This window comes from Orcinus orca, chromosome 4 (assembly GCF_937001465.1).
Source record: "Orcinus orca chromosome 4, mOrcOrc1.1, whole genome shotgun sequence".
NCBI lineage: Eukaryota > Metazoa > Chordata > Mammalia > Artiodactyla > Delphinidae > Orcinus > Orcinus orca.
In genome coordinates this window covers 22,364,828-22,385,872 of record NC_064562.1, presented here as the reverse complement: position 1 = coordinate 22,385,872, position 21,045 = coordinate 22,364,828, and the positions used below count along the sequence as shown (strand labels likewise).

The window sequence follows — 21,045 nt, the reverse complement described above, 5'->3', positions numbered from 1 at the left end:
TATACTTCTTACTAAATATCTGCTTTGGGGTTTTAATGTTCCAGACCATTTAGCCTGCTAATTCACACTAGACTTAAAATTATTTCAGAAATTATTCATTTCTAGAATTAGAATTAGATAACAATCATTCAGAAGGATTTTATGCATCTGACTGGTTTGGGGTTGTTCAACTAGAAAGTTTTGCCCCAAAAGTATTTTAGAAAACAGCTGTTGCCTTTTATATAAAAAGATGATGCCAACTCCACTGGTATGTGTTTCTCTTAAAGTTTTGTTTCTTTGTGAAAACCAAAAGCCATGGTTTTGAATTTAGAGCTTCACTTCTTTTTTTTTTTTTTTAAATTATTTATTTATTTTAGCTGTGCTGGGTCTTTGTTTCTGTGCGAGGGCTTTCTCTAGTTGTGGCAAGCGGGGGCCACTCTTCATCGCGGTGCGCGGGCCTCTCACTATCGTGGCCTCTCTTGTTGGCTCCAGACGTGCAGGCTCAGTCGTTGTGGCTCACGGGCCTAGTTGCTCCGCGGCATGTGGGATCCTCCCAGACCAGGGCTCAAACCCGTGTCTCCTGCATTAGCAGGCAGATTCTCAACCACTGCGCCACCAGGGAAGCCCCAGAGCTTCACTTCTTATAATGTACATAGAAAAAGATGAATGGCTCCATCTAGATTGCTACCAAATTTTTATTGCCAAGTATCAGATTTTGCAGGTATCAGTATCATTCTGATATTGCAAGTATCAGAATGCTTCCAGCTTCAAGAAGCCTAAAAACCTGCCTCAATATAACTGAAGCAATAAAGATTTACTATCTCACATAACAAGAAGTGTTGAGTGACCCTGGAGTTGGTTAATTCTAACCAACTTTCTATCTTTCTGCTTTGCAATTCTTAGCAGGTCCGGTTTGCCCTGAGGGCCAAGTTCACCCTACAGTCACAGCATGGGTGTCACAGTTGCAGACATCACAGCCAGATTTGGCAACATCTAGTGGGTGAAAAGGAAAATCTCTTGTATGGTCTCTACCATGGAGGAAACCTAGACCAATCCCTTGCAGGGCCATGGGGGCACCATGATTACCTGAGGGAAGCTTACTGCTGTGTGGAGAAGGGCGGAGGGCCCGAACGAAGCTGGGATTCTCCCAGCAAGGAAAAAAGGAGAAAAGACAGTTGGGTTGACCACTCACAGTGTCTGCCTCTTCTACGTCACAGGTTTTGTCTTATTTTCTTCAGAGAAGAAAGGAAATAGTTTCTTCAGATACATAAATGGATTTTCTAATTAATCAAATCAACTCCGAGAATTCTCCAGTGGCTGGTGTGGGAGAGAGTTCTACAAAGATACATTTAGGTCAAGTTTAAAGGCAGTTTTAAATGTTTAGGTTATTCATTTATCTCACAAACAGCCATGTGATACAGGTACTGCTATCACCCCATTTTAGAGAGGGAAGAACTGAGGCATACCGATGTTAAGTAACTTGACTTGCAGTTAGGTAACCCGGTCGCAGAACTCACAAGGAAGTGGCAGAGGCAAAGCATGAAGCCGGGCAGCTGGGCTCCAGGCTGCTCTCCTAACCACACTTATGGGAGCTCCTCTCTCCTCCTGCCCTTCACTTCTTCATGCTCTCCACAGGGTAAAACAAACTATTAATATCCTTAGTCTAAGTCTTCTTTCCCTTGATCATTTGCTTAGCCAGCTAATCGACTGATCTCCCAGGCCCCATCCCTCCTCGGTCCAATCCATGCGATACTGAAACCGAGCGGGGCCCTGTGGGGCTCCCGGGCCTGGAGGCCTTTTTGTCCCCTGTTTCTTGTAGGCAAGACTCCAGCCTCCATGACCTTCCCTGAGTTCCAAAGGGCAGATTCGAACAGTTGCTAATCAAGGGAGGAGCAGCTAAGAAACCACCTGAGGCCAGATTACAGGGACCAGAGAAGCCCATCAAGATTAGGAGACGGACACCTGAGACCCTGCACACACCCTCATCTTGTCAGCAACCCCACCCCTGAACTACCACCATAAAACTCATCACATCCTCCCAGGTTGGGACATACGGTTTTCTGAGGCAGTAGCCTGCTGTGTCCCCCTTTGCCTGGCAAAGCAATAAAGCTATCCTTTTCTGCTTCACCCCAAACTCTGTTTCTGAGGTTTGATTCGGCACCGGTATACAGAGAAGCTGAGCTTTCGGCGTCAGTATCCAGACCACCTTCCTACGGTTTTGCTCTCATCACCTTCTGCCCTGATCCGGAACTTTCACCCCCTCTGCCTTGATTCCAGTCATAGCTTCTCCATCCCATCTTATTTCTCATTCCTCACCCCCACCACGTGCAGCTCCCTCAGTGATGAGGTTTCACTGCCTCTCTGTGGTGGCACCGGCGAGGGTCATGTGATGGACGGGACCTGGGCTCTGGAGTCAGACTGGTTTGCATCAGCTCTGCCACTGTCCAAAGGACAGCGGGCTTTAGACTGCTCTCTAGCAAACGTGGATAACACCTGCTGCACAGGGTTGCTTGGGGATTGTAAAGATTGAGCTTTTGCAAGCCCTCCTCCCTCCCTGAGCTTCTTCCTTCCCCTCCAATCACTCTCACTGCCTTCTTGTCTTTAGAAATGCCAGGCTTGCTCCAGCTCCCCTCTCACCTGTGCGTGTCTTTCTCCCAGATCCACATGGCTCCCTCCCTCGCCTCCTACAAGTCTTTGCTGAAATGCCTTCCTTGACCATCCACTTAAATTGCAGCATCCTCCTCTCCGCAGCATCTCCGAACCCCTTTACCCTCCTTTCTTTTTCTCCAGACCACTTTCACCTCCTAACTTACTATATGATTTCATTATCCATTATGTTTGTTCACTGTCTTTCTCCTCTCTCTAGACTGTCAGCTCCAGGTGGGCGTGGATTTAGTCTGTTTCATTCACTGATGGATCCTTAACGTGAGGCACATAGTAAGCACTCAATAAACTGAACGGGAGTCCACAGATTGTAATGTTTAAGAGAGCTTTGGTAATCATCTTAGATTGAAATCCCAGCGCTGCCATTTCCCAACTGTATGATGAAACTTCTTTATGTTTCAGTTTCCTTACTTGTAAATTTACATTAATAATGATACCTAAAAAAAAAAAGATTGAGTGCTTGACCCATGGAGCAGACTCACTAACTGTGTCCTTTCTGCTTTGGAATGCCACCTTTGGGGGGTGGGGGATGGAGGGGGCAGGAGAAGCTGGCCTCACTCTTCATGACCTGCCCTCACTGCCGCCCCCCCCCCCCCCCCCCCCCCCGCTTTTCTGCACCCATGGACATCACGGGCCACACTGTATTCTTGATTGTTTAATGAGTGAAACACCTTGCTGGCCTCCCCCTTAGATGACAGGCTTCGGGGCCAGCAAGTGTGTCTTTCTGGATGCATACAAAGCATTCTCCAAGTACTTGATGTAAGCATGACGGAGCTGGAGTGTCGTTTTAAAAAAAATTATTTTCTCGGCTTGCTCATTCAATCAACACATATTTCTTACCATGTAGCAGTCACTATTCTAAGCCATTAACAAATTGGCAGTGAACAAAAACAAAGTCCCTGCCTCGTGGAGCTTACGTTTTCATGGCGACCCTGATCATGAGCCAGCAATGGCTGTAAGTGCTATGGAACAAGGCAAGGGGTGTGGCGGTTAGATGGGGGACCGCACTGAGGGAGGGAGTGCAAATCGGGGGATCTGGTAGGGTGGAGGCCAGGGCTGTAAGGAGAAAGGGCCGGCCGGGTGCTGTGCTCAGAGGGCAAGCAGGAACCCAATTCTATAGGGGCCCCCAAAGCCATTTGAAGGACTGGGTTTTTAACTCAGAGTGGATGGAAAGTCAACCGATGACATGAACCACTTTTGTGTGTTTTTAAAAACAAACCAGCTTTATCCAACTTAGTTTCCTGAGGGTTCCAAAAACGCTGTTGAAACCGTAATTGCCGTTCGGGCTTCAATTGGAGGGCTCTGAAGGGAAGAGTGATAAGACCTGCGTTACTTGTGTGACAGGCTCACCTTGACTGTTCACAGGGTGCAGAATAGCCTGGAATGAGAGGGCAGGGAGTGGGGTGGTGGGCAGGTGGAAACAGGAAGAACAAGATGATGGTGGGTGGGACACAGGGGCGATGGCGATGAGTGCTTGAACTGGGGCTACACCATAAAGGCAGAGACAGTAGGATTTGCTGAGATGTGGGGTAGCGATTTTAAGGTGTTGGTCTTATTATTTCTCAGGTACAGGGAGGCCAACAGATCAGTGCCGTGGAAGGAAAAGAGAGCTCATTACTCACAGTTCCCAAGGGGAGGGGACACCAAGCCACAGGGGCCACGCAGGGAAGCGCCAGGGTCGGTCAGGAGGGAACAGGCAAAAACAGGGACAAGAGGCTTGATTGTGGTTTCTGGGGGAAGAAACAGGCAGGAAGGTTTAGAATTAGCTTGAATACTTTCAATGGGCTCTGTGGTATAGGGGCTGCTTTTAGTCACCTGGTACCTGGCCTTGGGGTGATAGAGGCCTGGGCTCTTCTTTTAAGAGCCCTGAAAGAAGCCTGTTGCAAGATGGGCTCTGGATTGGTTGGTTTGCATATGAAAGGACGAGTTGTTTGCTGTCTCAAGGAATTGGTGGCCCAGGGTCAGCAAGGCCCCAGATGGCAAAGCATCAGAAGAGAAAGACAGGCTTAATTCATTGGGAAGTAAGGAATCAAGCACGACTCTGATCTTTGGTCTGAACAACTAAAAGAATGGAATCATCACTTGTGAATATCACTCCTGCCAACCCTGATGGTTTTACCCTGAATCACCTGCACTCTCCCAGTTTTTATTTCTTTTTCCAAAACAACCCATTAATTTCTTCGTGGTCCAGCTCCCCCTTGTGGTGAGCATTTATTCTCATACTGTTTCTGACAGGAATCCGAAAGAACTTTAGCAAAAAGATGATTTGATACATTTTGAAAACAAACATGAAAACTGGGCTGATGTCTATTTATTCCCATTATCAGGTTTAACTTTGTATAGACAAATGAAGACACAATTTCCAGGGCTTTTTTTATTTTTTAAATAAGCCCAAATTTCAAAAGGTCTAATAGCACTTTTGGAGCTTGCAATAAAACTAAGTTGAACAAAGCTTGGTTTTCTTTTAAAACAAACCGGAAAAAAAAGCATTTTTAGGTCATGTAGCTCTTTAAAAGCACAGTTTTCTGCAAAACATGGGTTATGAGTTCACTAGTCCTAAATCAATCTTACCTTGTACTTCCCTGACCTATCATTTTATTTATTAATTATTATTTTTTAAATGAGTCACCCGTGGGGTGGTGAAAGGGTCATGGATCACCAGGGGAAGTTATCTCCTAGTTAACCACATGCATGAACTATACAGAGTAAATGGAAGCGTGTAGATACCTTCACTGACAACCAGCTTCCTGAACTTATTCTAAACTCTAGAATCTAGCTCCTGACTGGGGCAGAGGAATATAGTTTCTCCAAAATAAGGAAATCTTAAGTAGCTTGAAATAAAAAGAGTCGTATTCAAGCTTACCATGTGAGTGGAATGTACACTGGGGGGGGGGGGGGAGAGTATGAATGTTTATCTCATAACTACTGAAATTGGTCCCTAAAAGGAAAATATTGGGCTGGCCAAAAAGTTGGTTCGGGTTTTTCCCATAACATTGAATGGAAAAACCCGAACCAACTTTTTGGCCAACCCTATAATTTATCCCAGTAGAATTGAGATATTAGAGAAATTTCTCAAAATTTTGTTATATAGTAGAACCATTCAAAATATAGCACTCTAAAGCATATGATCCAGCAATCCCACTCCTGGGCATATATCCAGAGAAAACTCTAATTTGAAAAGATACATGCACCCCAATGTTCATAGCAGTACTATTAACAATAGCCAAGACGTGGAAACAACCTAAATCTCCATCGACAGATGCATGGGTAAAGAAGATGTGGTATATATATATATATATATATATATATATATATATATATATACAATGGAATATTACTCAACCATAAAAGAGAATGAAATAATGCCATTTACAGCAACATGGATGGACCTAGAGATGATCATACTAAGTGAAGTAAGTCAGACAGAAGAAGACAAATATTTTATGATATCACTTATATGTGGAATCTTAAAAAAAAATGATACATATGAACTTATTTCCAAAACAGAAACAGACTCACAGACATAGAAAACAAACTTATGGTTACCAAAGGGGAAAGGCAGGGGGCTGGGGGGAGAGATAAGTTAGGAGTATGGGATTAGCAGGTACACAATACTGTATATAAAATAAACAACAAGGACCTACTGTATAGCATAGGGAACTATATTGAATATCTTATAGTAAGCTATAATGGAAAATAATCTGAAAAAGAAAATATATATGTGTGTGTATAAATATGTGTGTACACACACACACACACACACACATATAACACTTGAATCGCTTTGCTGGACACCTGAAACTAACACAACATTTTAAATCAACTATACTTCAATTTTAAAAAAAAGCAAATCTAGCACTCTGCCTGTGTGTGTGTGTGTGTGTGTGTGTGTGTGTGTACAGGAACACCACTTACCTAGGTAAGACCTATAGCACCCACAGCTATGTGGGACACAGGCAGAAACTTGAAAGTAAGGGACTTCTGAGCAGCCAGTAGCTATTTCAAAGTTCATGCACTCTGCCCTGCAGAACTGCCTTGACACAGCCAGTGAGGAGCACGAGATTCCAGCCTCAGGTCCTCTGAACCATGAGGTGTGACAGCCAGCGACACAGGGAAGGGGGAAGTATCAGAGAAATGCACTGGTTTCTAAAAATCTCTTCCAGGTTTTTAGCACCATGGCTTGAAAGCTCCGTACCTTAGCAATCTCTGACAGTGTTCTCAGCCAGTCCTCCTCCAACCTCAGGGGCAGAATCACCTGGGAAATTGTTACCTATGCAGATTCTTGGACCCCACTCCCAGAGACCCTGCATATGGATCACGTCGCCTGGGCAGAGCACAGAAGCCTGGCATTTCAGCTTTGCAGCGTAGTCCGGTAAGCGATGCTCAGAGTGATATTCCTGAGTAATTAAGAAAAGGTAAAAGTAAGTGGAATGTACCCTGCCTAATGATAATGGTAACTGTTCTCAGAACCATAGGCTTACCTCAAGAACTTAAAAATCACTCTCTGGGAGCCGTTTTTTTTTTTTTTTTTAATTTATTTTTGACTGCGTTGGGTCTTCGTTGCTGTGCGCGGGCTTTCCCTAGTTGCCTGAGCGGGGGCTACTCTTCATTGCGATGTGCGGGCTTCTCATTAAGGTGGCTTCTCTTGTTGCGGAGCACGGGCCCTAGGCGCGCAGGCTTCAGTAGTTGTAGCATGAGGGCTCTAGAGCATGGGCTTTAGAACACAGGCTCAGTAGTTGTGGCGCATGGGCTTAGTTGCTCCACGGCATGTGGGATCTTCCCGGACCAGGGCTCGAACCTGTGTCCCCTGCATTGGCAGGCAGATTCGTAACCACTGTGCCACCAGGGGGAAGCCCCCTGGGAGCTGTTTTAAGATCAGAGCAGAGCTACCTAAAGTCACCAGAAAAAGAAGAAAAATGGCGCTCAAACCAGCAGGACTTGATTCAATAAAATATCTTTAATAGCGATCAGGATGGACAGGCCAGTGTACATAGTTTGGATTTTATTCTAACTGCAATGGAAAGAGATTCCATAGAGCAATGGCATGATCTGAGTCACTATTTTTTTTAAATAAATTTATTTATTTTATTTATTATTTTTGGCCATGTTTGGCTGGGATTAGCACATACACCCTAACATATATATAAAGTAGATAATCAATAAGGATCTACTGTCTAGCACAGGGAACTCTACTCAAAACTCATAATAACATATATGGGAAAAGAATCCAAAAAAGAACAGATATACGTCTATGTAGAACTGAATCAAGTTGCTGAACACCTAAAACAACACAACGTTGTAAATCAACTATACTCCAATATAAAATAACAATTAATTAAATTTTAAAAAAATGCCTACTATGTTCCCGACAGACCTCGGTGACCTGGGCTGGAGTCACACCCCTGGAGCCTGAGCAGGCTTGGGTTCCAAGGCTGGACTGTCCTGGGACTGAGGGTACGGGGAGAGATGTACCAGCAAATGAGCCCTCCTTGGACTGTAGTGCCTGGTGCCCTCTTCATGGGACCACAGTCTCCAGGTCCAGGCAGACTCTCTGGGCTGGAAGAGCTCTGAAAAGTCAGCTGGTCTCCAGGTCTCCTGCTGGTGAGTTTCCCACCTCTAGCCTCCTCCCTTACAGTCTCCCCACCTCCAGAGGACAGCTCCCTCAGCAGAGTGGTTTTCCAGAGGTTGGGATTTTGCCTCAGGGCTAAAGAGTAAGGGGGAAGAAGTAATGAGATACAACACTTGGATTGTTTGTTTGTTTTTGGCCACGCAGCACATGGGATCCTAGTTCCCTACCAGGGATCTAACCAGCGCCCCTTGCATTGGAAGCGCAGAGTCTTAACCACTGGACCGCCAGGGAAGTCCCCTTGGACTGGCACATACCAGTCGAATTTACAACCCATGAGCACAACTTTCTCTAAGGCTCTTGTTGCCAGAATAACCAGAGATGAGTATGAAGAAATCCTGTTAACTTGGGGCCTCTCATAACATGCTTATGGGCACTTCATATTCACAAGGCCTGGGAGGCTGTAATTGACACCTACCCTCTAGAAATGTCCTGCGATAGGGAATGGAAAAAGAATTCCAAACAGGGCAGACTGTCAAGAAGCCAATTTCAAGAGGTAATTTTTACTCACACTGTTTTAAAAAAAAGCACATGACAAGATGCTCAACATTCCTAATTATCAGAGAAATGCAAATCAAAACAACAACAAGGTATCACCTCATACCAGTCACAACGACCATCATCAGAGATGGAGAAAAGGGAACCCACTTATGCTGCTGGTGGGAATAGAAACTGGTAAGAGCTATTATAAAGAACAGCATGGAGGTTCCTTAGAAAATTAAAATAAAGCTATCAGATGATCTGGCAATCCCGCTCCTGGGGGTACATATATCCAGAGAAAACCAGTATTCGAAAAGACCCACACACCCCAATGTCCATTGCAGCAGTATTTACAACAGTCAAGATGTGGAAGCAACCAAAATGTTCACAGACAGATGAAAAGATAAAGAAGATGTGGTACGTATAGACAATGGAATATTGCTCAGCCATAAAAAAGAATGAAATAATGCCACTTAACGGCAACACAGTTGAACCCAGAGTTGATCAGACTCAGTGAAGTCAGGAAGGGAAAGACAAATATCATATAATATCACTTATAGGTGGAATCCAAAAATTGGTACAAATGAACTAATTTACACGGGGCTCCCGAGCACCCCCCATGGGGGACAGGACCCCTCCCTGGCTGTCCCCCAGGGGGAACTCCCATTGATTCAATCACTGCACTCCCATTGATTCAATATGCCTTCTTAAATTGGTGACCCTAATTAAATCAATCATCCTTCTTAATGAGTGTAGGGAGAATTAAGAAGGCAGGTTGATTTAATGGGAGTCAGGAAATCTAAGGCATTTGATTGGTTTAATGAAGCTTAAGAGATTTTCGGAGGATGATTGATTTAACAGGGGTCCCAATAGTTAAAGGAATTGACTTAATCAATGGGAGTGAGGCTATTTAAGGATCTGATTCAATCGATGGGAGTTGTGTATTTTGGGGGGCTGATTGAATCAACGGGAGCCTCTTGATACAAGAGTCCTGACTGAATCATCGGTAGTCCCGTGATTTAAGGGGACTGTTTGAATCAAAGGCATCCCTTACAGGTCTGGCTCTGACTGCTCTGGAGGTGGGAGAAGGTGGAGTAGTGAAGCTGGTAATAAAGAGGCTTGGGTCTGGTCACCTGTTTGAGTTCCCTAGGTCTGCCATGACAAATGGACAAAAACACAACAGAACCTTATTCTCTAACAATTCTGGATACTATAAGTCCAAAATCAAGGTGTTGGCAAGGCTCAGGCCTCCAGAGGACAAACTGTTCCATGCCTGTCTCACCTTGTGGTGTTGCAGGCAACCCTTGGTGTTCCTTGGCCTATAGGTGCATCGCTCCAATATCTGCCTCTGTGGTCACATGGCATTCTCCCCTGGGTCTCTGTCTCTTCTAAGGACACTAGTCACATTAGGGCCCACCCTAATGACCTCATCTTAATTTGATTACATCTGCAATCGACCCCATTTCCAAATAAGTTCACATTCACAGGTGCCAGGGATTAAGACTTCTATCATCTATCTGTCTATCTATTTATCTATCTATCTATCTACTGGCCTTGCTTCACAGCTTGTGTTATGCTAGTTCCTGGACCAGGGATTGAACCTGCACCCTGGCAGTGAAAGTGCAGAGTCCTAACCACTGGCCTACCAGGGACTTCCCAATATATCTTTTGAGAGGGCACAATTCATCCCATAACATCACTCATAGCGAGGAAAAGGAGATACAGCCTTAAGCCAGTTCAGGACAGGGAGTTAGAACTGAATGTTTTGCAAAACCCCAGAACCCAAGCAGTGCAGGGATCTTAGTCATCCTGGCAACTCCACTGCCTGGAACAGGCCTGGCCCAGGGTACCTGTGTGCTCATTTGTTTAATTGGGCAGAGAAATAAATGGACACAGTGAAAAGAGAAGAGAGAGAGGAAGAGACTGAGGTAAGTTTGAAGAGGAGGCTTAAGAGAGAGAGAAGACATTCACTCCCTAGGTTGTCACAGGCCACACCCATCCCTCCTGTCTCACACGGGGGTGGACGGTGTGGTTCTCATATTTAGATTCCCTCCTTGGTCCCTAAGTCCTCTTAAATGAGTGACTTTAGCCCCTAAAGCTGAGGGAGAGTTTGAATGGGTCTCCCAGAACTCAACATGTCATCTTTTGTCCATAAGCCATCTCTGAGGTTTGTTTTCATTACTTTTTAAATAAATGTGGGATGAGGTATTCCCTCCCCTCCATACTCCCAGTTCAGGGTGCTCCAGTTTGCACCATGATGCTGAAATGAATCAGGACCCTATAGTCCTTGCCCCCCATGTCTTCAGCCTGCCTTTTGTCTGTGGAAAAGTTTTAGCCAAAGAATAAGTTTAATCAGAGAAGTGAGAAAATGCAGAAACAAAGGAAAACAGTCAAAGGAGACCAAATAATAATAGTTTAGTCATTAAGCATAATCAAGGACCTTTAGTTCCTTCTCAAGGGCTACAGATAACATTCTGAGCCGCATCCTTTCAGCTGTCTTAGAGATACTGAAACCCCCATCAGGTGGAAGAAGTTAACTACATGACAACCAGAAGGTAAGCATGACATAAGCTGCCACAATTTGAGAATTGGCCTCAAAGAAATGGAAACAAATCGACCCTGGAGCTGAAGATTAACCGTACTTAAAACAATCAAGATGACGCTGGTCAGACCACCGCATGACCAATTTCAAGACGACTGTCAGAGCTGACGGTGCTGTTTCTGCACGTAGCCCCCTCCCTCCGCCTATAAAAGCTCTTGCCCACTGGTTGGGGTGGGGGTGAGTCAGCCTTTGGGGAGGAGTCCGCCCCCAACCCACTGTTGCCAGCAACTGCAATAAAGCAAACTTTCCTTTCCGCCAATCTTGCCGCTTTATTGGCTTTTGAGTGGCAAGCAGCTGGACCCCACTTTCGGTTACAATGCTGTTAGTAAGTTTTAAATTTTATTTATCTTTTATAATCAAATCATAGTCTGTTCACTCAGACACGTGTAGCAAGGACAGGAGCTGGTCACAGTATTGGGCACTGTGGCAGAAACAAAGAGAAAACATGCATGGCATCTGCCTGATGGAGCCCAGTTAGAGAGGCAAGTATGCTGCAAGTTGTGTGAGTATGCTGAGGGCAACGGTCAATTCCAGTCTTGCTAATCAGCGTGGTCTCGCCACCCCACCACGCCTGCATAGCACCATCTGGGAGCCTGGTAGAAATGCAGAACCTCAATCCACCTCCAGACCTAAATCAGAATCTTCATTTTAACAAGATTGCAAGCAGGTGATAGGTATGCACACAGGAGCTTTTGTCCAGGAGACAGAAATCACTTCCCAGCAGGGTGTCCAAAAATGGTATCAACTCAACCATCATCACCAGAACAAGGCCCTGTGCTGGGCACTGGGGACCTAGAGAAGAAATAAATGTGTCCTTGCCCTCAAGGAGCTTGCAGGCTAACAGGGAAATAGACACATAACCACACAACCTCGTCCTACAGAGGAGGTAGCTCTGAGATGCTCTCGTGCTAGATGGAGGCATCATTTAAGAAAACTCCTTATAAAGCATGAAGAGTTTATCCAGTGCAACACCACTCAATTTCCTGTAGGTTCCAAGTAACATAAGAGCTTTCCAAGCGGATCATCTCACACAGCTCTTTGTTCAGTGGCACCGTGCCTCTCTGAGCCTCCATTTTCTCAGCTGCAAAATGAGACAATTTGTAACATTTTTTTTTTGGTCACACTGCACTGCAGGCATGTGCGATCTTAGTTCCCCAACTAGGGGTTGAACCAGTGCCCCCTGTACTGGAAGCATGGAGTCTTAACCACTGGACTGACCAGGGAAGTCCCTAACCTTCCTGGCTTTTATTAGAGCCACAAAGCCACCTTGTGAGAGAGAAGGGCAAGTAAGGACTAACATGAAAATTTACTGAATGGAAAAAAAGAATGCTGCTGGACAGTATGCACACTGTGAAATCATGTTTAGAAAAAAAGTCCCACACATATACTATTTTTTAACGTGTGCTATATATAAAGCTATACATAGAGAAAAAGTTCTGTAATAACAATGACTTTCCTGGAGGGCGGAAGTAGGCCTTTATACACCTCAATAGCAGTTTATTTTCAAAGAAATGTACTACTTCTTAAACGAAAACATTTTAAAAGTATTTAAGTGCATTGGAAATTGGAAGTAATGTTAATCCTGATTATCTGAGTGGCGTGATTACGGATGACATTTTCTCCTAATTATGCTTTCTAAATTTCCTACAATGAACTTGTATCCATCTGGGCCATTTGATTTGTGAGACGCCCTAACCTCCACCCCCCGCCCCACCCCCGCAGCCCGCTTTCTTGCTGAGTCTGCAGGTCTCTAGCGCCCTCTGCCGAAGCATCTCTACGTTTTGTCCTTTCCGGAACGAGAAGGTGTAGGTCAGTCTCCTGGGAGTCTTGTTAAAAGGCAGATTCTGATTCAATGGGTGTGGGGCAGGACCGGGATTCGGCGTTTTAAGAAATCCCTGGGGAAGCTGATGCTTGACCTCCCCCAGTGGCAAGGACTGAAACTGCTAGACCACGAAGAGTTATTCTACAACAGCTAGCACAGTACCACTGTCAGCCTCGGACAACGGTCCGGGAGGGCTTCCCGGAAAGCCTAAACCTAACCCCGTGGCGGCTCACCTTGGGGACAAGGGCAACAGGACCGCAGCCGGCGGCCCCGCCCCTCGAGGCCCTGGCGGACCCTCCATTGGCCAACCCGCTGACGCAAGCCTCGCGTCACGTGAGGCCGTCGTCCAATGGCGGAGCGCACTCCGCCGGGCCGGTGGCTGGCGCAGGGGACCCACGGAGGTGTGGCGGTGCGCACCGTGACGGCGAGGTCGCAGGATGTGGGCGGCTGTATGTGTGCGCTGCCCTCCCCGACGCCTCCCCCCGATTCCCCCTGCGCCTGCAGGCCGGCGCGATGCGGCGCCGCTTTTGGGGCATGTTCAGCTGCCCGTGCGCCGGCGCCGGTGCGTTTGGGGCCTTGGCTGCCGCCTCCGCCAAGCTGGCCTTGGGCAGTGACGTGGAGTTGGAGCACGGCTGTGGCGGCCGGAGGTGGGGCTGGGTGGAGGAGCGGCGCTGCGGGGCTGGGCTCCAGGGTGGAGCAGGGCTGGGGGCGCCAGGGCCGCCTCACACCCTGTGGTCCTTTTGGTCCCCTCGGCTGCCGGCCACTACAGACAGCGGGGTTAGGAGAGCATCTCTGCCCTGGAAGTCACACCTATCGACTCAAAAATATTTTTACAGCCTCAAAGTTGAAAGTTTTATTTGGCAGGAATTTTTAGGACTTCAAGCTGGGAGGCAGCACGTCAAGTAACCCTGAGAGAACCGCTCCGTGAGCCAGCATATACAGGAGTTTTGCGACAAAGGGCAGGTAGTCTGAGTGTCAAAAGATTGTTGTTAGTTAAAGAAAGACAGATATGTCAAGTTAAGGAATTTAGCGCTTTTGTATGTATGGGAAGGTGCAAGAGTCTGGGCGGCTCACTGAAATCATTCCTTTGATGTGCACCTCAGCTATCTGGGCCAGTATCCTGTGTTTTCACATCCTGAGATTCCTCAGGGCTCACCTTTGTGAGTGGCTGCAGTCTGATGGCTGCTAGATGTCAGGTATTCTTTTCCTTCCTGCGTTCCCTCAGGGTTCACCAGCTCACCACGAGGTGGCTGATGACTGTGACATCTTTTGTTTATTGATATGGCAGGCAATATTCCATTTATCAGGTCCTCCTCTTGGTCTGAAATTCGACCAATATTTGGAAGACATTTCATGACCAATTTTTGTCCCATGGCGCTAGGAGGCTCATCCCAGATCAGATGAAAATTCGTTGTGATACGCCACTCCAGTTGCTAATTTCTGGGTTAGGCCCCGTTGATAAAGATTCTCTGGATCCTCTGTCTTACTAGTCTATTATGATCCAGGAGATATTTTCCCTTGTTGCTTGTTCCCATACCTCGGATCACACTATTACAATTATTCTATGTAGAGTTACAAATGTGATTTATTTCCTCAAGATGTTTAGCCATCAATTTTGTTGGAGGCCTGGTTACACATTGAGTACTGTAAGAGACAGCAAAATAGGCAGGGTATAAGTAATGTAGGTAGTAACACTGACAAGGTCATAGTGCAGCAGGGAGACAAATCATAAACAATTTGGAAACAAAGAACAAATTAAAACTGATTAGTATAACTAGTTGTAATCCAGTTGTATTGGGCTGGCCAAAAAGTTCGTTCGGTTTTAAGTTAAAAGACTTTTTTCTTTTTTTTTTTTAAAACATTGAGCACTTACTTTGTGCCAGGCTCTTTTGAAAAAAAATTAATTTATTTATTTTGGCTGCACCGTGTCTTAGTTGTGGCACACGGGATCTTCGTTGAGGCATGTGGGATCTTTAGTTGCAGCATGTGCATCTTTTAGTTGCAGCATGTGGACTTCTTAGTTGCGGCATGTGGACTTCTTAGTTGCGGCATGCAGACTCTTAGTTGCAGCATGCATGCGAGATCTAGTTCCCCGACCAGGGATCAAACCCCGGGCCCCCTGCTTTGGGAGCTCGGAGTCTTACCCACTGGACAACCAGGGAAGTCCCAAGACACGTTTTTCATTTTCACAAAGAACTTTATTGAACGATGTATTCACTAGCCGAACGAACTTTCTCGCCAACCCAATAATAAACCATCAAGTCCACAGGAGCGCCAGCTGGAGAAGCCAAATTCTGGAAGGATCAAGTAGAGAGAAAAAGATAAATGTTTCATCTTTGTTTACAAAGGTATGCTTTATCAACTTGTTGTAGGTCGTAGCATAAGAGAAAAGTTTTTTCTGGAAAACAAAAGTTCGTTCAGTCCCATGTAATTAATTCCTGTTGATCTGGATGCAGTAATCAGGTTTTCCATTAGAGTTTTGTCATTTGTTACCCAGTTCAGTGGTATTATCTAAAGGCTATCAGAAACTTACATTTGTTTAAAAGTTCTTTTTATGAGTCTTCTTGAAAATCTTCATTTTGTAAAAACATCAATGTAAAATAATGATTGTCTATAAAGGACAAAACTTAAAAGAGCATGGTTAAAGATTTGCGTACAGTGTAATTATCAGGAAACTGGTATTTCTGTGACATATAACATTTTAGAATAACTAGGATTCGGCTGATAACTTTATATTAGATGTTAGGAATTTCATATAAATTTTGGAATAGCTATATTAATAACATCTATCCATACACTATAACCTAAGGTTCATCTCCCATCACTTGATAATGTTTTGAAGTAAGTTAACATACCAAATAAATTTAGTTAGTGTAACATTCATCTCTGAGCTGTCTCAGGATGCTCCTTAAAGCACCCCAGAGTCAGTTGGAAGCTAAAAGAGACTTAGTTAGATTTTGATATTTGGGAAGTTTGTTAAAAATATCACAAAGGTTTTAAAACACAACAGGATCATAGGTCTCTATGAAACAATACTTATTTAACCAAAGTCACAAAAAGATTAAAAAAAAATACAGATCACTTAAGGCCACAGAACCTCACGCAATCTGTTATCAAAAAGGAAAACTGTAAGAAACTTTGTTCAGCTTCCAGTATTGTACTAGCTTACTAGTACAAATCCATTTACTTAATTAACTCCAATCTAAATTTAGTTAATCCTGACCATGCACAGAATTTTTTTTCCTCAATAAAATGTAATTCCATTCCTTATAACTAAAAACACACATCCTGCTTTCCTACTGCGTACTGAAATGTTTCTCTTTTATTCCTATTAGCTTTAATTACGTGTTTAAATTAGAATCCTCAATTCTTTTTTTTAAAATTTAAATTCCCTTCATGAGTAATAACATCTTATGACTCTTAAATAAGCATATTATACACTTATTGACCATTTTGATACCCTCTTTTGTGAAAGAGGATCTTTCAAATCTATTGTCCTTTTTTCTTTTTTTTTTTTTTTTTTGGCTGCCGTGGGTCTTTGTTGCTGCGTGTGGGCTTTCTCTAGTTGCGGCGAGCAGGGGCTACTCTTCGTTGCAGTGCGTGGGCTTCTCATTGCGGTGGCTTCTCTTGTTGCATAGTATGGGCTCTAGGTGTGTAGGCTCAGTAGTTGTGGCACGCGGGTCCTAGAGTGCGTGGGCTTCAGTAGTTGTGGCTCATGGGCTCTAGAGCGCAGGCTCAGTAGTTGTGGTGCACGGGCTTAGTTGCTCTGTGGCATGTGGGATCTTCCCAGACCCGGGCTCGAATCTGTGTCTCCTGCACTGGCAGGCGGATTTTTAACCACTGCACCACCAGGGAAGCCCTCTATTGATTTTTACTCTCTATTTTACTTATTTCTGTTATAATCTTTATGATTTTTTAAAAAAATTTTTACTAACTGAGCTTTGTTCTTCTTTTTCTAGCCTCCGGGTGGAAGGTTAAGTTGTACAGTTCAGATTTTTCTTGTTTCCTATGATAAGTTTGTATCACTGTAAACTTCTCCTTTAGAACTGCTTTTTTTGCATCCTGTAGATTTGGACTGTTGTGTTTTCACTTTCATTTGTCTCTAGGTATTTTTTTTTTCCTCTTTGATTTCTTCAGTGATCCATTGGTTGTTTAGTAGCATATTGTTTAGCCTCCATGTGTTTTGGGGTTTTTTCGGTTATTTTCTTATAGTCAGTTTGTAGTTTCATAGCACTGTGTTTGGAAAATATACTTGATATGATTTCAATTTTCTTAAATTTACTGAGGGTTGTTTTGAGGCCTAGCATGTGATCTATCCTGGAGAAAGTTCCATGTACACTTGAAAAGAAACTGTATTCTGCTGCTTTTGGAGGAAATGTGCCATATATGTATATATCCATCCATCTGGTCTAATGTGTCATTTAAGGCCAGAGTTTCCTTATTGATTTTCTGTCTGGATGACCTGTTCATTGTTATAAGTGGGGTTTTAAAGTTCCCTATTTTTATTTTGTTACTGTCAATTTCTCTCTTTATGTCAGTTAATATTTGCTTTATGTGTTCATGTGCTCCTATATTGGGTGCATAAATACTTAGTTTTTATATCTTCTTCTTGGATTGATCACTTGATCATTATGTAGTGTCCTTCTTTATCTCTTGTAACAGTCCTTATTTTAAATCTAATTTGTCTGGGAGTTCCCTAGTGGCCCAGTGGTTAGGACTTGGCTTTCACTGCCGAAGCCTGGGTTCAATCCTTGTCGGGGAACTAAGATCCCAGAAGCTTTGCAGCCAAAAAAAAAAAAAAAAAAAAAAGCCTCTTTTAAAAACCACTAAAATCTTGAAGACATTGGTATGTGGAGCCTGAAACACTTGGGGTATACTAAAAGATTTGAAAAACGAAAAATGGAACTACCATATTACCCAGTGATTCCACTCCTGGGTGTATATCCAAAAATACCCGCAAAACACTGTTTCAAAAAGATGTACCCCAATGTTCATAGCAGCACTATTTACAATTGCCATGATATAAGAGCAACCTCAGTGTCCATGAACAGATGAATGGATAAAGAAGATGTGGTGTGTGTATGTATGTATGTGTATATATACATATATATATATATATATATATACACACACACACACACATACGTACACACAGTAAGTCCCCTACATACAAACCATCAAGTTTCAAAGATGCGAACGTGCATCTGGTTTCAGAAAGGAACCAGAACCTGTGCCATCAACGTCAGGAGCGAGTGAAATTGCAACTTGCCCTCCATCTCCTATTGCTGACGATCCTTCAGCTCTACCATCTCCCACCTCCTCTCCCTCCTCCAGTCAGTAACTCTTCTTGCCTGTTCACTCGATGCCAACCCCTGTATGCCAGCTGTTTTACTGTACTGCTGTACTTTCCAAGATACTGTACTGTAAGATTAAAAATGTTTTATTTTTTGTGTTTGTTTTTTATGTGTTTATGTGAAAAGTATTATAAACCTATTACAGTACAGTACTGTATAGCTATTGTGTTAGTTGTGTACCTAGGCTAACTTTGCTGGACCTACAAATTGGACTTACGAACGTGCTCTCGGAACAGAATTTGTTTGTATGTAGGGGCTTACTATATATACAACACCATGCTACTCAGCTATGAAAAAATAAAATTTTGCCATTTGCAGCAACATGGATGGACTTGGAGGACATTATGCTAAGTGAAATAAGCCAGAGAAAGGAAAATACTGTGTGACATCATTTATATGTGGAATCTAAAAAATACAGCAAACTAGTGAACATAACAAAAAAGAAGTAAGCTCACAGGTACGGAGAACAAACTGACCAGTGGGGAGGTGGGAGGGGCACTGTAGAGGTTGGGGAGAGGGAGGTAGAAACTCTTGGGTGTAGGACAGGCTCAAGGATATATTGTACAGCATGGGGGAAATAGCCAGTATTTTATAATGAATGTAAATGGAAACTAACCTTTAAAAATTATCTTAAAAATTGAAAAAAATTTTTAAATAAAATTTTCAAAAGATTCAATATTCTCAAAGAATATTCGAAAAGTAGATATGCGTTTCTCTAATTTTTACCTTAATGAATGCACTTTAAAGATGTGAGAAAGTGTAAATACGTGACGGTGGGGGGAGAACAAACTGTGGCACCACAATTTATAACACACACACATAGACACACACGCAATCAACAAAAAATTCTGATCTGTTGATTCAGTTATAATGTGCTTTATTAACATAGATCATGACTTCCTTTGTGAATCATCAAATATGCATTCATGGCATCCTTTTCAAAGGCTTCAGTCCATTTCCAACACAAGTGTTAATCCACCCTCCACTGCTGCCTTTGATTTACTTTCAGACAAATCTGTGATGCAAACAACTCCGTGCTCTGAATCTTTTGGGGTATGGGGTCTCAGCTCCCCTGAGGACAGGTGGTCATGCCCTCCTCCCGAGTACTCCTGCTGGTCAAGTGGGCCCTGAGAGGAGAGGGGGCTAAAGGACCTGAGGACTAAGGGTATCTTTGGGTAGATTTCTAAGGGCCACCCTCACACAACCCTAAACCCACCATGTGATTCCCACCAACTCAGCAGCCTGTCCCCTAGGCAACAGCAAGGCCATACCTATTCCGGAAGGAACTCAGCCCCTATGAATCAGGCCCAGGGAACCCGCACTTCTGGAAGTTCTTACCCCAAACCTTCACGCTACTCAGTGGTCTCAGGTGCCCTCTGCCATATAGCTCTAGCTCAGTACTACTGAATACAGGTCTGACAGAGTAACATCGGCACCAACAAAAAGCTTGTTAAAGATGTCATTTCATGAGCCTCACAGGAGAATCATAATTAAGAGTGGGGCCTGGGTTCCCCCCAAATTTGTAAGCACTTTAAAGCTTTGGAAGAAATGTTTGCTACGTGGCTCCCATGCAGTTTCTCATTAGTATTACACGATGAGTATTTAGCAATAACATCACCTGTGCCCTCCCCACAGAGTCTATTGATCTGGGTGGGAGCATCTGCGTTGTTTTAACTCCAGGTGATTCAAAGGTTAGGCCCGGTTTAAGCACGAGGGCTGCTTGGGTACCTTGATGAGAGTTGCTTCCAGTCTTTGGTCCTTTTGCCTCTGGGGAGGTATCGGTGTCTGTTCTACATGGGATTGGAAGGGGCAGGGCGGTGCAGCCCACTTGCTCTATGCTGTAGCAGAGTTTCTGGGCATCCGTGTGAGGGCAGAGCACGTGTAGACAGGAAAGAAAAAGCTCACAGTTTGGTCTCCACGCAGGAGCTCATTGTTCCTGAATCTCTCTTTTTCTGAAGGTTGGCATTTCAGCGTTTCAAGGCCTTTTGCCTGTGGGTATGGTGGGAACAGGTGAAGGAGCTGTGCTGTTGCCGTTGAAGGCATATTCTCAAGATGCTGATGTGATTCCTCAACATGATGTCAATGAGAAAATGATCAAGAGCAGGAGGTAGAAGAGGACGAAATGGCAGTTTCTCAGGTAAATGTCCTGTCCTGGGTCAGAGGCTGTGTCTGCTTTTCCTCCTGAAATGTCATGGATTGAGAACCTGCAAACCTTTCATTTTCTAATTCTGACGTTCCTCCCTAGCAAGGTTGTTTTCAACTACTTGTTTTTTTCCTTCTTATGATAGTCATAGTCAGCTCTTCAGAACATTTCTCCCCTGTGTTCCAGAGCCTTTTCCCTAGTGTCTGCATCCAGGCTCCCTATAGAGCACGGAGAATTCTCACCATGAATTAATGACCTTCAACTATCGAAATTCCTATTCCTTTTGTGAAAGATCAACACGGGAAGGCATTAGTATCCAAACTTCCCTATGGGATACTTTCAGGTGTTGAGATATTAGCGAAGAAGGGGAAATGG

General features: G+C 44.1%; 1 protein-coding gene and 1 long non-coding RNA gene across 4 annotated transcripts in view; both read left to right on the top strand.

Annotated features, from left to right (window-relative positions):
- Nucleotides 1–2,107, top strand: part of SETD7 (SET domain containing 7, histone lysine methyltransferase) — a 53,316-nt gene extending 51,209 nt beyond the window's left edge. Inside the window, exon 9 of one of the 2 annotated variants that reach the window (XM_049708974.1) lies at nt 1,799–2,107. In XM_049708974.1, the coding sequence (XP_049564931.1) occupies nt 1,799–1,829 (31 nt within the window). In that variant the 3' untranslated portion in view covers nt 1,830–2,107. Of the gene's footprint in view, nt 1–1,196; nt 1,762–1,798 lie in introns of those variants that run through there. The other variant, XM_049708973.1, reaches the window with a different exon arrangement.
- An 11,013-nt stretch (nt 2,108–13,120) lies between these two features.
- The window catches only part of LOC125964222 (uncharacterized), a 48,919-nt gene continuing 40,994 nt past the window's right edge, over nt 13,121–21,045 (top strand). The window contains exons 1-2 of one of the 2 annotated variants that reach the window (XR_007476991.1): nt 13,121–13,735; nt 20,486–20,664. This is a non-coding gene — a long non-coding RNA (uncharacterized LOC125964222). The remainder of the gene's footprint in view (nt 13,736–20,485; nt 20,665–21,045) is intronic. The other variant, XR_007476989.1, reaches the window with a different exon arrangement.